Below are 16,110 nucleotides of genomic sequence, written 5' to 3'. Positions count from 1 at the left end.
TGTGATATTGGATTGTATACGGCTTTAATCCACCAAATGGGAAAAAAGTCCTTCTTCTTTCCTCGGATAATTTTAAGACACACACCCATGATTATTTTTGTAATGTTAATATAATATTTTATTAGATCATTTTTATTCATTTTTAAAAAATATATGAAGTTATTTAAGAAGACTTTAATAATTTTAAAATTTAATTACATCGAAGGTGTTCCCTCTATGGAGTTGGCTAGAGAAACACTGTTCAACCCAGCCAATCTTCACACTCCATTTTCGTCTTCCTTCGTGGAATAAAAACTTGACAGGTGAAAATGAAAAAGATTTTGTATGAGCCACTTTTCCACTTTTCTCGACTATCTACAAACTATATGTTTTTGTTACGCGATGTAGTGATTCTAGTGAGCCACTGCACGGAAAACTCAGCCTTGTCATTGATTGGAATACTCGATTTATAAATGTCCCGACTCCTTCCTAATCCCTATTGATGTGTCTAAACAAAGGCAACAAATGAACCTTATCTTCATACCATAAGCACAACTCCTAAACTACATTTTGGCATGTTATCAGCTGAGCTACATAAGCAAAAGTACCTTATCTTAAGACTGCTTCACATCCAAGGCCTAGCCTGTTATCAACTCCATAGGAACAACTCTAGAACCACATTATAGCCTGTTATCAGTTCAGCTCCATAGGCACAACTCAAAACTGTAAACATCTGATTTTGTAGTTACAATCGACTGGACGTAATATTCAGGAGAAATAGAAATGGATATTTTATAATTGACATCAAGGAAAATCAAGTTTGTCTAATAAAACAGAATAACAAAAAAAAAACATCCACAATTTGCCTTAAAAAAAGACATTCAATGATGTACTACGATCAAAACTCGCCTGCATAATCTCGAGCAAGATATCCAAATGTGTTGGCCAATCTTGTTTCCACTCATGTTTTATCCTCAGAAGCCAGCTTTGCAAGACCAAACGTGTTGGCTAAGCATTCCCTAAGGCATGAATTCATGAATTCGAGCAACCTTTCATTGTTCTTAGTGCAATACCCAAGGATTGCAACAAGATTTAGATGACGGACCTTGCCCAACATACTGATCTCTGCCTAAAATTCTTGAGCCCCATTCTCTTCACTAGAACCGTCGAACCATCTTCGATTTTGGATTTATTAACCAAATGACTGCAAATTCAAGTCAAGGGAGGCACAAATTCATATTCACATTCATACTCACTCTCAATATCACAGTAATCATCATCAAATTATTCAACTATTTGTTTACCCCGCCTCTTTCCTTATTTTCTCTTCTGCTGAAATAAATAGCCCAGTTACTTACATGCACTTAAAGAAATTATCTAACATACCTTTACCTTAACTTGTTCTTCCCATGACTTGAACACAGTATCTGCCAAAACTTTGTAGCTTTCGGCCTCTATGAGAGGCCACTCATTGTCATTTACCTGTACCAGAGCACACAAAATCAAAATGCAATATACATGAGACATGGATTTTTTTTTTAACAAATATCAAATAGCTTTCCAATTTTTTTTATAACAAATATCAAATAGCTTTCCAAATTTATTTCTATTGAAAATTTCTCAGAAGATACGAGTTTTCTATGCAGGTTAATAGATTCATTTGAACTTAATCCTTGAAAAATTGATGCGCCCCTCTCAGAAAATACCTGATATAAATGAACTCAAGTTTGTTCTAAAACATTTTGGAACATTAAATATGATTGAGTAGCATGTTATAATTTCTCGCTAAGCTAACAACATTTGAATTATTGTTAGAATCTCTACCACAACTAACTTCCAGCTAATGTGTCTCACCTACAACTCATCATGCTCAATATGCTCCTCATCTATTGTCTCCTCATCATTAGAATCCTTATAATCCTCCTCCTCATCGTTCTTTTCCTCTTCTGCTTCAAAAGCTTCCTTTTCAACATCCTTGTGTATTCCCCATGTCTCCTTTGCCAACTTCTTCGCATATTCAGGATTATCACATACAAAAATGTTATTAAATAATGTTCCTAATTTTACCTTCCATGGCTCAATTCCTAAGTACTTTAGATTTTTGAAAACATACAGTTGGAGATCATCCTTAAAATTTGGATTGTCAGTCATTGGTGTAACCGATTTTCCCTTGTACTTTGGATTCTTGATTTTCTTTGGCTTATAGGGTCCTTTATACTCTGGATTCATAATGGTTGGAGCTTTCCACTCACCATCCTCCTCATCATCCCAGTCCTATGGCTTTGTGGCATCTAGATCTGGAATTTCTTGCAAAATATCATCATATCCCTCAATCTTTTTGTGTTAGGTCCCTATAATACTAATGATTCCCCCATTACTATTGTCATTGTAGCCCTTATTGTTATTATTGTGCCCCTATTGTCCCCATATTGCTATTAGTGTGCCTCATAAAAGCCCGCTATTGTTATTGTTGTGCCCTTACATTATTATTGTTATGTCGGCTTTGATTATATTGTGACCCCTTAAACTCCTATATATAGAAAGGAGGTTTAGTCATTTGTATCATCCAAGAATTGTTCATTTGTGTAATGTAAAGGAGGTTTCCCCCTCGAAGAGGCTGATTTTGAAATCGTTGATCTATCTTTTCTATCTTTTTGTGAGCTGGTTCATAACATTTGGTATTAGAGGTTTGGATTCTAGGGTTTCACTGCTCCAAACAGGTCATCGTGGAATTTTCACTATAATTTTTTTTGCAATGTTTTAGAAGCGAAAAAAAATCATTTGAGTTGAAATCTCAATGATCCTCGGGTCTGAATTTCAGACCTTTTCTCGCTACTTTTTCGGAGATATGATCTAAGGAAGTTAAGGTTTTTTCAGGCTCCCGAATTACATCCCAAAAAGGTGACCTTGGGGGAAAATTGTCCAAACTTTCTCTCTGAGTATCAGATTGAAATTTCGTAAGAAGCCACAAAAAGAGGACGGACTGTAGTTTTATGTGCATCATTTTCAGGCCTGAAGGTTGAAACAGTGACAAGTGGCACTTTGTACAAGTTCGCTCTACTGAAAAAGTGTATAATCAGGTCATCTTGGGAGATTGGGCATAATGCTTTCTTGGAGAATCAAATTTCGATCATATGGAAAGAGGACTCATAGGGCTACCACAGTTCACAAGTTCAGACCTTGGAGATCCTAAATTTCAGAGATAAATCAGATTCAATATCGAGCTCCTACCAAAAAAAAAATGTGTAGTTTTTAAAATTTTTGCATAAGTTTGGTTTGAAAAATTAGTTTGAAGGAATTCAAAGGGCATAGTGAAGCATAATTATCATTAATTGATGCCTCGAAGAAAGAAAATGGAAACACCTAGTAAGCAACCTGAAAGATCTAGCATGACTCATGAAGAAGAGGAAGAAATGCAACATGATATATCAAAATTATGAGACCAAGTGCAACAAAATTCACTCTCACAAAAAGTAACAGAAGCTAAGATGGATGGTTTAAAGAAAGGCATGGAAGCTAAGATGGATGACATGGAAGATAATATGGATGGTTTAAAGAAAGGCATGGAAGCTAAGATGAATGATGTGGAAGCTAAAATGGAAGATTTGAAGACAGATTTGACAAAGTTGCTAAAAGAAATGTTTACTAATGGTGAAAGGGTAGTAAAGGAAACTCATGATGAGAACAAAAGAAATGTTAATCATGATTTCATAGACTCTAACATTGGATTGAAGACCCACCATGTTCCAAAGATCGATATGAGGAAGTTTGATGGCAAGGATCTCGTAACATGGATACTACAGATGGAGCAATATTTCGATCTCCATAATGTGCAAAACGCACAAAAGGTACACATTGCAACTTTGTATTTGGAACCAAATCAGTTTGTATGGTATCGATGGCTTTGCTCTCGTAAACAAATTGTTACTTGGGCAATTTTTATGGAATAAATGATAGCACATTATGAGGATACAAAAAGCAACACTTATTTTAGCCAATTGATAAATCTCAAACAAAAGGGTTCAATGATGGAGCACATTGAGGACTTCCAAAAATTGAATATATGGGTAAAAGATATTCCAAAGGAGCATAGGATTGATGTGTTCATAGGGACTTTAAAAGATAACATCCAACATGAGGTTCGCCTTTGGGAACCTAATTCGTTGGAGATGGCATTCAGGTTGGCAAGAAAAATTATGGCAACAAGGAAGCCTACCACTCACAACTATAAAGATGGAAGTGTTGTTTCCCCTAGCCTTCCACAACCTACAAGGTTGAAACCACAACGATTGTAAGAAAGAAGAGCAAAATGGCTTTGTTAAAGTTGTGATAGCAAATACACTAAAGGTCATAAGTGTGCTGAGAAGAAACTATTTTACATAGATTGTGAAGAGGAGGAAGAAAAGGAACAAGAAACGTCAAAAGAATAGGATATACACCAGGAACAAACCCTATATAAAGAAGAAACGAATTCGACAATATCTTGAAATGCATTGGATGGAATTACCACTCCTCAAACTATCAAGATAGAAGGACATATCAAGAAGAAAAAGGTAATAGTGTTGATTGATTCGAGAAGTACCCATAATTTTATTCATTGTAAGATAGCCAAGGAATTGAATTGCTTCATATATCCATCACCAGAGTGTCAAGTGATGATTACAAGTGGAGGAACCATAAATTGCTATGGAAAGTGCCATAATATCAAGCTATCCATGGGAGAATATGTATTGAATAGCCCAATGCTTTCCATTCCAATGGGTGGTGATGATTTTGTACTAGAAGTCCAATGACTACAATCCTTGGGTACAAGAGATCTTAATTTTCAGGAACTTTTCATGAATTTTGTTCAGAAGGAAAGGAAGTTGAATTAAGGGGCATTGTAGGGAAACCGAGAAAGATAATCGGCTCTAACAGAATGACAAAGCTTCTAAAGAAAGAACAACGAGGCGTAATTGCACAATTATGTTCGCTAGAGGTTCCCACATCGAAATCATCTATTTCTCCGGATCTCCGAATAGCCTTGGACAATCATTCCAAGGTATTTGAGACTCCCAAAGGCCTCCCACCTATTCGTGATCATGATCATGCTATTCATTTGATTCTAGGAAGTGTTCCTCCAAACATCAAGCCTTACAAATATCCCTATGCCCAAAAGAGTGAAATTGAACTCATGGTTGCAGAAATGTTAGAGGCTGGCATAATTCAACCTAATCAAAGTTCTTTCTCTGCTCCAGTAGTATTGGTGCACAAGAAGGATGGATAATGGCGCATGTGTCTGGATTATAGGGAGCTCAACAAGCTCACTATTAAAGATAAATTTCCCATTCCTGTCATTGATGAATTATTGGATGAATTGCATGGTTCATTTTACTTCACCAAGTTGGATCTTCGTTCAGGATATCATCAAATTAGAATGAATACTGAAGACATTCCGAAAACAACATTTAGAACTCACGAGGGTCATTATGAATTTTTGGTGATGCCTTTTGGCCTTACCAATGCACCTTCTACATTTCAAGGTTGATGAATTCCATTTTCAAACCCTTAGAAAATTTGTGTTAGTATTTTTTGATGATATACTAATCTACACCAAGTCTTGGAAGGATCATGTTCAACATGTTGACATGGTGCTCAACTATTGGAAGAGAAACAATTATATGCAAAAATCTCCAAATGTTTCTTTGTAGTACCAGAGGTGGAATATCTGGGTCATATTGTATCTCATGAAGGTATTAAGGTAGACCCTAGGAATGGAAAATCCCCACATCCATAAAGCATCTACGAGGATTTCTTGAGTTGACAGGGTATTATCGCAAGTTTGTTAAGAATTATGGGAGAATAGTAACACCTCTAACAACATCATTGAAGAAACATGCATTTTCATGGACTCCAAAAGCAACAAAGGCCTTTGAACATATTAAAGAGACAATGCGCCAAGCACCAGTCTTAGCTACGTTGGAATTCACAAAAACCTTTATTGTGGAATGTGATGCCTCATGAAATGGAATTGGTGTTGTTTTAATGCAAGAAGAAAGACCCATTGCTTTCGAAAGTCGTCCAATCAAAGGAAAGTATTTACACAAAACTATTTATGAGAGGGAAATGTTGGCAATACTACATGCACTTAAGAAATGACAACCCTACCTAATGGGAAGACACTTCAAGGTAAAAATGGATCATGATAGTCTTAAATATTTTTTAGAACAAAGATTATCTTCAGAAGAGCAGCAAAAATGGGTCACAAAGATGTTGGGTTATGACTTTGAAATCATCTACAAAAAAGGGAAGCAAAATGTTGTGGCAGATGCACTCTCAAGAAAGGATGAGGACGTGGAAGCATTGATTTGCGCCATTTCAATTATCCAACCAGATTGGATAAATGAATCAAGGGATGAATGGAAGAATGGTGAATAAGTATGGGCATTCATTCAAAGTTACAACAAGATCCAAGTACATTTGATACATTTAGTTGGAAAAATGATTCGTTATGGTACAAAGATCACTTATACCTATGTAATAATTCCCAACTCATACAAAAGATTCTTATGGAATTGCACACTTCTCCCTTAGGAGGGCACTCAGGATTTTTAAAAACTTACCACAGGGTTAAAAAAGATTTTTTTTGGGATGACCTTAAATCGGATACTCAAAAGTTTGTGGCGGAATGTTTGGTTTGCCAACAAAATAAAGTTGAAACAATTAAGACCCCAAGTATGTTACAACCCTTATCCATTCCAAGCCAATGTTGGGAGGAGGTTTCAATGGATTTTATCACAGATTTACCCAAGTCCGAAGGAAAGAGTGTCATCATGGTGGTAGTTGACAGACTTACCAAGTATGCACACTTTTATGTATTATCTCATCCATTTAAAGCCAGTACAATTTCTACTGCATTTATGGAAACAATTCAAAAGCTACATGGAAACCCAAAGATTATTGTAAGCAATAGAGGTCCCATTTTCACTGGAAATTTTTGGACAGAATTATTTTCTTGTCTCGGTACTCAGTTAGCTCATAGCTCATCTTATTATCCTCAATTTGATGGTCAAACTGAGATAGTAAACAAATGTTTGGAATGATATCTTCGTTGCTTTGTCTTTGATAAACAGATATAATGGGTCAAATGGTTGCCTCTGGCTGAATGGTGGTATAACACTTCCTTCCATACTGCAGTGAAAATGACCCCATTTATGGCACTTTATGGATATCATCCACCATCCATCACATCATATTTAAGAGAAAATTCTAAGGTTCAAGCAGTGGAAGATCACATCGAGCATCAACAACAAGTTCTCCAACTCTTAAAGGATAACCCCACTTTGGCGCAAAATAGAATGAAACAACAGGCATATCAACATCGTAGCGAAAGAAGTTTTGATGTAGATGACTGGGTATTCCTACGGCTACAACCATATAAACAAATGTCCCTCAAGTAAGCTAAGAAGGATAATAAACTATCACCAAAGTATTATGGTCCATACAAGGTGTTACAAAAGATTGGTATTATGGCATACAAATTGGAGCTTCGTGCAGCTTCCCGAGTGCACCCAGTTTTCCATGTTTCATGTTTAAAGAAGGTTATAGGTGACAAGCTCCTAGTTCAAACAATATTGATAGAACTTCACGAGGAAGGAAAAATCATATTGGAACTTGAAGCAGTCACAAAAACAAGAACTCAACAACTATGAAATCGATCAATTTTGGAGTATCCCATCAAGTGGAAGAACTTACCCACTGTAGATTCCACATGGAAGGATGAGAATTTTATACAGAAGCATCTAGAACTACTCAAGCATTGAGGACACCACTTTTTTGAATGAGAGGGGCATGTTAGGTCCCTATAATACTAGTGATTCCCCCATTACTATTGTCATTGTAGCCCTTATTGTTATTATTTTTCCCCTATTGTCCCCATATTGTTATTAGTGTGCCCCATAGAAGCCCACTATTGTTATTGTTGTGCCCTTATATTATTATTGTTATGTCGGCTTTGATTATATTGTGACCCCTTAGACTCCTATATATAGAAAGGAGGTTTAGTCATTTGTATCATCCAAGAATTGTTCATTTGTGTAATGTAAAGGAGGTTTCCCCCTCGAAGAGGTTGATTTTGAAGTCGTTGATCTATCTTTTCTATATTTTTGTGAGCCAGTTCATAACATTTTGTCTTCTGTATCAGGAATGTATTCTTTGTCTTTCCAGCCTTCCGCTTTTTTTGGCATCAGTATCCTTAATTTGTTTTGGTGGAAAAATATCCCAATTAGTGTATAAACTTCAAGAATCTTTCTCCTTGTTATTAATGAGAATGAGAATGCTATAAGCAACATGAGGGCAAAGAATAAAAATATAAACATGAGTAAGTTGATCTATTTCACATGATACATCCTTCTCAATAGGATGGTTCTTTCCACCATAAGCAAGAATTGCATGAACCTTCTTTACATTGTAACCACATATGCCTCCACCAAACCTCTTTTGGTCAACATCACCACTCAATAGCTTCACATATCCACCATCGCAGTTAAGTTTCTGCTCATGCTTAATAGAAAATTGAAGAACAAGTGTCTTATCCTTGTTGTTAAACTCTGGAAACTCAGACAAAATGGTGAAGAAATGTGCATCTGGATGAGTTTGAATCCCTTTGTCATCAAGGTCCCCATTCATTTTCCAACAGTGTGAAGCGACTCGCTTGTTGTACCCTCATCCTTCTTCCAATCAGATATCACTCACGATTTTCCCATCCATTGTTGAATCACTCTTCGAGATAAACAACATGAGTGAAGGATATCAAAGCACAACACATGAGCAGGAGGACCAGCTTGACCAAATCCTTCTTCCAATCAGATATCACCCATGATTTTCCCATCCATCGTTGAATCACTTTTCAAGATAAATGACACGAGCGAAGGATATCGAAGCACAACACATGAGCAAGAGGTCTAGCTTGACCAATCCTCTAGATGCCATTGTCAAGCTTCAAACATGGATCTATACAACTGAAATGCAAGTAAACCTTTAGCAAATGGATATATACAATTGAAATGCAAGTAAACCTTTAGCAAATGGATATATACAACTAAAATGCAAGTATACCCATGTCAAACTTTCTCAAGCTCTACGCAGACAGGTAAAATTTGAAGCAAAAAAACAGACAAACACATGCCACTCTCTCACTGGATCTCTTTGCATGAAGAATGCAACGTGGAAGAGCAAGAGGCAATAAGTGTTTGTTGTGTGACAAGGTAGCCTTGAAAATAAATCATAATATAAATAATCATTTTTCCATGTGTGTCTCTCTCACCAGTGTTTATTATTAGGTCCCATGCCAACTTACAACTTACCAATACACCTACCCATTTGTATGCGACAATTTCAATTGTTAGTGATTTTCTGGGGATGCTTATTTTCTCCCAGTGAGTGCCCTAGCAGGGATGCTCAGAACATGTTACCTTGATTTGATTTTAGGCAAACTATTTGAATTAAATAAACCATTAATTGCACAACTAGACATAACATAGATATATCAAAAGCTAGGCATAACTAACATATTGGCTTTGAGGGGAAGAAAGTGTTGGCTTTAAGGTATCTAGACCATACACACTATACACATTTAACTAATCACTTGCACTGTGATCACGAACAAAGCACTAGATATTATTGTAGGGGAATCATGCATCATGGTGAACAAACACTACACGATTCTTTTTAACCTCTTGAATTTATAGGGAGATCCTTTTTAAATCGATTTGTTTCCTGTTTGATTAGTTTGTTTCCCCTCCAACAATTTGTTTATGATCTCAAAAAGTTCGATGATTTGGATCCGTAAAAATAGAGTTTTTATATAAGCCCAATATGCAAATTGCCTATGAATCAACTTATGTTTTTTTATCCCTTTCGGTTGTTGGTTGTGTTTATCTAATTGGTGTCTACTAATTAGTAGTAATATCTTGTTTTCTTTTCCCCTTTCAAATTGGACTACAAACAAATTGTGATGTTAAGTAATTGCACAATCATTGAGTGTTGTGCTTTGTCATATATAAATCATTTTTTTAGTTTTCTTCCAAGTCGTTAGTGATAACATTATGTTATTATGTCTTACCCAACCACCAAGCCACATGTAGGTGGTCCATTGAAGCACTAATTGCATTTAACCTAGACCCCCTTAGTTTGAGGCAAAATAATAAATCTAAGCACTTGTATTTCCATATCATTCTACATAGAACGTCAACACCATGGTGAGTAGTCTTGTGCATAAGTTGTGAGTAGTGGGCTCGTCTCGTGGTGTTTGCATTGGAGAGTTTGGAAAATCTTATGTGCATGTATTCAACATTGGGCTCTATTAGTGGCGATATAAACTTCCCCAATCCATTATTCCTTCGGTGTACCTTTAAAGGCAATTGTTAGTAATAAAAAATAGAACAAACCATATATACTTGTTTTTTTAAATACAAATTATTTAAAATAATTTCAAACACAATTTTGATTTTTTTTTCAATTTTCAATTTATTTAGGTTGAGTTTAGCTTCAAACTTGTTATTTAAATGTGAAACGTTATTACTAAAATTACATAAAGCTCAATCACTTCCTAAAAACCAACTATTATACATCTTAACGGTTATGTTAGTTTGAAAAAATCATCAACAATGTCAAAAGCACAATTCACTTGACTGAACTCTTGTATCCTTCACGTCATTTATAACATTTTTTGTTTTGTTTCATAGATGTGAACCATATGAAAAACATCCGTATTTGCAGGCGGGCGCGAAACTGATTCGCGACATGCCATGTCAAACCCACAGCGGTGGGATTTGCATTTGTTTTATTGATATCGTTATACTCATCACGCCTTTTGTTGTCCTTTACAGGCCAACGGCACTGTAAAATCCTCATGCCCTGATTGAGATTCTAGCGAATCAAAAAAGTATGGAGGTAGAGCAATGCTCGCACCTTTCCAGCGCACAAAACCCACAAAAGAATTACAACTCATGTTTTTCAAATATATCAAATCCCTTCCCTAAACACAATACAGGGTATGATGGTTTGATTGTGCTCTATTTTCTTCCATTAATTCCCAGAACAAAGTGGGTTTATCAGATCATGTGAAAATATCGATTCAACCAAATATATTGGTTGCTTGGGAGTTGTTCTTGAGAGACAGATATGGAGGGTGAACAAGATCAGACGCTTGCACAAAGACAAGCTCTGGAAGCAGCCATAGAGCAGTGTCAAAAGGCCCTCAAATTGTTGAAACCCAATGCCTCCCAAGGTGATTCAGATAGTCAATATTCCGGGAGCCATGACTCTGAAATTGACGAGGTACGTGTGAATCGTGATTACATTTTTGAAAGTTTTATCGATGTAGTTCACTGAGTTCCTGTATTGTATTACAAGAAATCATTGATTGATGGTGATCATAACATTCTATGTAAGTTTAGTCCATTGCTTCTTTGGTTCTGACATGATATGATTAGCAAGATGTTCCATGTTGGAATTGAAGGGAATCCCGTTGAATCTAAGCCACAAATACCATGAAAACACTTGGTGTTAATCTTATAAAAGTCTGACTTATCTGGTAGAAAGCTTTGTGTTTATGACTGACATTTCTAACTGTTCCAATCCTCTCCCTGTTCTTAAATCCCTTGTCTACCCTTGCTTTTGATCGAGTATAAGTGATGTGTTGGTTTGATTTGTCTCCAGTTCGGGTGCCTCTCAAGTAATGTTCCAATTGCGATGGATATCACGATATGATGCGATCATTCACTCTGTGTTGGTATGTTGATAATAACATCTAAGTGATACATGCGTTTTATTGGTAGGAAAAAAAGCGCTTGACTTACATTTGTCACTAACATAAAGTACTGCATTTGTAGCACAAAAGGTTTGTGACCTCAGTCTCAGTTTCAAGGACGACAAGATGCAACCATGTGACTGGCAAATATAAAAGAGTGGATGATACAAAATGGATTGTAGCTTATGAAAATTTCATACATGTATTGAAAGTCTTTTGAAGCAAAGCTGGTGCAAAATCTTAAGCAATGCAAACAAGGCTATCACAATCAACAAGTTATTGCTTTTCTATATAAAGTTAGACCTAAGATAATATCATCACTGTAGAGAAAGATAGTTGAAAAACAGCACTTCAATGGACATTGAGAACCAGTGTTTATTAGAATCTAGCCCTCATGGCTTCCCATTGATGGCCACAGATGAACTTGATTCTGCTACCAAGATTTGGGGCCCTTGGTGGTAAATGATCTATTTCATTGAGGGGGTCCACGGAGTATCTTATCCGACCAACTTAAAATAGTAGAGGTTCTGTGAAAAATAACACCACAGTCCAAGTGATTGAAAGCCAAAATAAGTGTGACTTGAGTTCTGTATTTACTATTTATTGTGTCCCCAAGAGTCAATGTCACTACAAGGGCATCACTTTTATTTTTTTGAGTTGCAATTTTTCTTTGGTAGTCCATAATATTCCTGCCAAAATCCATGTCCTTTCTGTAAATTTTACTGATCTTGCCTTTGAAATCAAGTTAATTATAACAACCAACTTCTAGACAATCTTGGAGCTCTATCTTTCTTCATGGACTGCAATCTGTCATTTACCATACTCTCTATATCTTTTTGAAAGATATCAATTGATATCATAACAAAGGAAAAAGGCATCACTTTTATGTCGTGGGGTTTCTATTTTCTTTCGCAATCCATAATATTCCTGCCAAAATCTATGTCCTTTCTGTTAATTTGGCCGAACTTGGCTTTGAAATCAAGTTAATTATAACCACAAGCTTTTATCAATCTTTCAGCTTAATCTTTCTTCATGGCCTGCAATCTGTCATTTAACATCCTTTGTGTTATACCTCATATTATGTGAGGTTCCACATTGTGATTTTCATCACATTTGGTGTGGTTTGCTGGTGGTTCCTTGGGTTTTTGATGGACTTGGGGGATATGCACCTTCACTAAGCTTCTTCTATTGGCATTGGAGATCCTTTAGTTGAGAAGCTTTGTTTCTCTACTTGGTGGATGGTCATGGTTTTGGTGCTACTTGCATGCCCTACTTGATGGATCACTCTCTCTTGACATGTGGATGCTTCCTTCTTTATTTGTTATCTTCTTCACGGAGCATCTTAGCAACTAGGGATGATGGTGTTATTATTATTGGATTGCCACTAAGAGGGCGTTTTCGATATGGTCCTTATGTTGGATGCATGATGGGGGGCATACTTGATGATTGGATGGGGTTAACACTTTCTTATGTTTCTTTATCTTATGATATTGCTATGGTGGGGCGATGCATGTTGCCCTGGTGGGATTTCCTTGGGTGATAACATCGTAACATTTGCTAGACATCACCTGGGTGGAATGTGCTTGATGATGTTAGTACCCTTGGTGTAATTTCTCCTAAAGAAAAAAGTGCTGGGGGGGGAGGGACTGCTTATATCTTGGTGAGCTAGCTTTTTTATAAGATCTGATTATGTAGTTTGATGTAATGATCCCTTTGTGGTGGTCTGCCTTACGTTGGGCTTTATGATTTGTTGTTATCATGGTGGGATTTCGCTAGGGAGAACATCTTTTATTTGCATTGTGCAACACTTTAGTAGAGTGCGTCCATCATTGGCACACTTGTTCATGGTGATTTTATCATTCGGTGACTATTTGGAGGTGAACTATGGTTAGACCAGTAGCCTTTGTGCATGATTTGATCATTCTACTATCTACTTGACTCTATTGGTGAGTGCCCTACTTCATTTCACATACTTTCACACTTGGAGGGGTTATTTAGAGGTTACTTGAGGCTTTTATATGGAGCACTCCTCTCTTTGGCACTAATTCCAAGGCACAACACACTTTTCTAGGGTGCACCACCTTTGCTTGGTTGAGCATTATCATGAGGTGATTATGGAAGAGTATTTTATTGTTTATTGATATCAGATAACTACTTCTATACACTTCTCTAGGGTGCCATTCCGTTGTGCACATGGTTTGGGGAACTAATTAATAGATTTGCAAAACACCTCATGGTTTAGGCCCATGTATTGATAGAGTGTAATATTGCAAGGATATTTTTGCCCTAGGTTTCCTTAAATAGCTAGGGTTTCAACATTTTTTTATTTTTATTTTTTAATTCCCGTGTACAACAATATAATTTAGATACAAAGCATATAACATCAATAACAATGATGGCTTTAAATAATATAATAACCCCAACAATAGGATTCAATAGTCCATCAACCAGTGGAATCCAAATGCAGTCCAAACAGCGCTTAACAAGTTCAGTAGCATAACAATACCCTAGATCTGAATTTATCTACAGACTGATAATTATTACACAAATTCTATCTACTTAAATACCTGAGTTTGCCTCAGGCCTGTGCTTGTTCTCTACCTTGGCCCACCTCAACAGTCTCAATTTTGGAAAAGTCTAGACCCTCTCACTTCCTTAGGAACCCGTTAGTTCTATATCGGATCTACACTTGCTTTTGGGACTTTGAACCTGTAGGACAAACCTCAGAAATCCTTGGGGTTGTGACTGGTGCTCCAAATGACCTTGCTCAGCCTCAAGAACTTGGATTTACCCACAACAACACTTTAAAAACCCTCAGATTGTCACAAGACCACTTCTGGACTTCGGTTTGTCATGGGATGACTACAGGAATTGCGATCTGTCACAAAATTGGTTGCTTGGCCTCAAGATATGCGGTCTGCTTCAGACAATTCTCCTATTTGCCATAAAGCAGGTTTGTATGGCCTCAGTCTTAGTCTGTCTAGAATTCTGCTGTGATTTGACCCCAAAACAAACTCGCAGGATGTTGGAAAGAGATTCAAATTAGCTTGCCTCAGGTGGATTCTACCTCAAAAGAGATTTGATTGTCTTGTTAATCTTCCTCAGATCCGTTATTCTAGCCTCTGCAGTTGTGGCTTGCTTCAGGATGCCTTGATTTTGCCACTGATAGAGAAACCCGTGATAACTAAACTCAAGAAGATTTTGATCTGTCCAATAACTGAACGTTAAAGAACTCGTCCAACTTTAGTAGGGTTAGGTATTACCTTGCCATAGATATTCCCAAAATTAATTTGCTGCTATTTCCAATAAAAACCTTGTTGCCAGAACAAAGTAACCTATAGGAAAATAAAGGAGAGTGACTAGGTAGGGTGGGATCACCTCCACCAAAACTAGTCCAAGAAGAAAGACGGGGCCTTAAAATTCTCAGATCCTCAGGCTCAAAGACGAACAGAGACAAATGATCCAATTCAATGATGCCTCAAGTGCTTCTAAGCCTCTTGTATTTATAGATTTTCATGAGGGGGTTTTCTCTTTAATTAATTGAGTGATGTTCACACCAAGCCCCCACTTTGGGCTTTTTTCCCTAGCTGCCCCAAAACTTGCCCAACATTGGGTATTTTGGGGTTTTCCCCTTTATCGAGGACTATAGCCTACGAGGATCAATAGGCTACTTCATCCCTTGTGCCAATTAATCCCTCGGGACCTTACAGTCCCCCCTCCCCAACATTGCCTGTCCCCAAGCAATGACAAATCTGAGTGCTGCCACTTCTTCTCATCAACCCTTGAACATGAAAAATTTCCTTCAAACTTCACGATTACTATTCCAAACATACCGACACTGCGAGATGTTATTTCGTCTGTTATAGGTTGCGCTCTACTGCCTCCACCGATGTCTTCATTAGTTACTAGATGATGGTGACCCTTGTATGCTTCAAATTCTATACTTCCATGAGGCACAAACTTCACAGGTTCCAATATGCTAAGTTTATGCTGCCAATGTATAATCCAGTCGATTCGTCCATCAGAGTTTTCAACAATGTCCAGGCTGCACCATTCTCCCTGTTTTGTAGCAGTCAATTGACCCATTAGACTTCCACCTTGCTCCACAATTTTCCAAGAACGTCCTCCAACAAAATTTCTCTGAAATTTGTGCCCAATCATCTCCCAAAGTGGTTCAGGGACAAGAAAAATTGGTTCAGAATATAGACAACAGCCAATATCTTCGGCCCTTGCATTATATTCTTCTTTGTGCCCTCAAGTCTGCTATGCTTCAAACCAATATATACTTTGTAGGTAATAGGTTTTCTTTGGTTCAAAATCATGCCTGATAAAGATGTTGC

The 16,110-nt window shown here is 37.0% G+C and overlaps 1 protein-coding gene and 1 pseudogene across 3 annotated transcripts in view; one reads left to right on the top strand and one right to left on the bottom strand.

The window, feature by feature from the left end:
- Positions 1-1,833: 1,833 nt before the first annotated feature.
- On the bottom strand, positions 1,834-8,848 carry LOC149138704 (calreticulin pseudogene; annotated as a pseudogene).
- A 1,840-nt stretch (positions 8,849-10,688) lies between these two features.
- LOC149138703 (uncharacterized) overlaps positions 10,689-16,110 on the top strand; it is a 153,381-nt gene continuing 147,959 nt past the window's right edge. For all 3 annotated transcript variants that reach the window (XM_089448266.1, XM_089448265.1, XM_089448267.1), the window contains exon 1: positions 10,689-11,298. In XM_089448266.1, coding sequence (XP_089304392.1) covers positions 11,143-11,298 — 156 coding nt within the window. In that variant the 5' untranslated portion in view covers positions 10,689-11,142. The remainder of the gene's footprint in view (positions 11,299-16,110) is intronic.

This window comes from Pinus tabuliformis, chromosome X (assembly GCF_031772625.1).
Source record: "Pinus tabuliformis cultivar Carrire ecotype Pingquan chromosome X, CPIR1, whole genome shotgun sequence".
NCBI lineage: Eukaryota > Viridiplantae > Streptophyta > Pinopsida > Pinales > Pinaceae > Pinus > Pinus tabuliformis.
The sequence above is the reverse complement of the archived record's forward strand: the minus strand, read 5'-3'. Positions and strand labels throughout refer to the sequence as shown.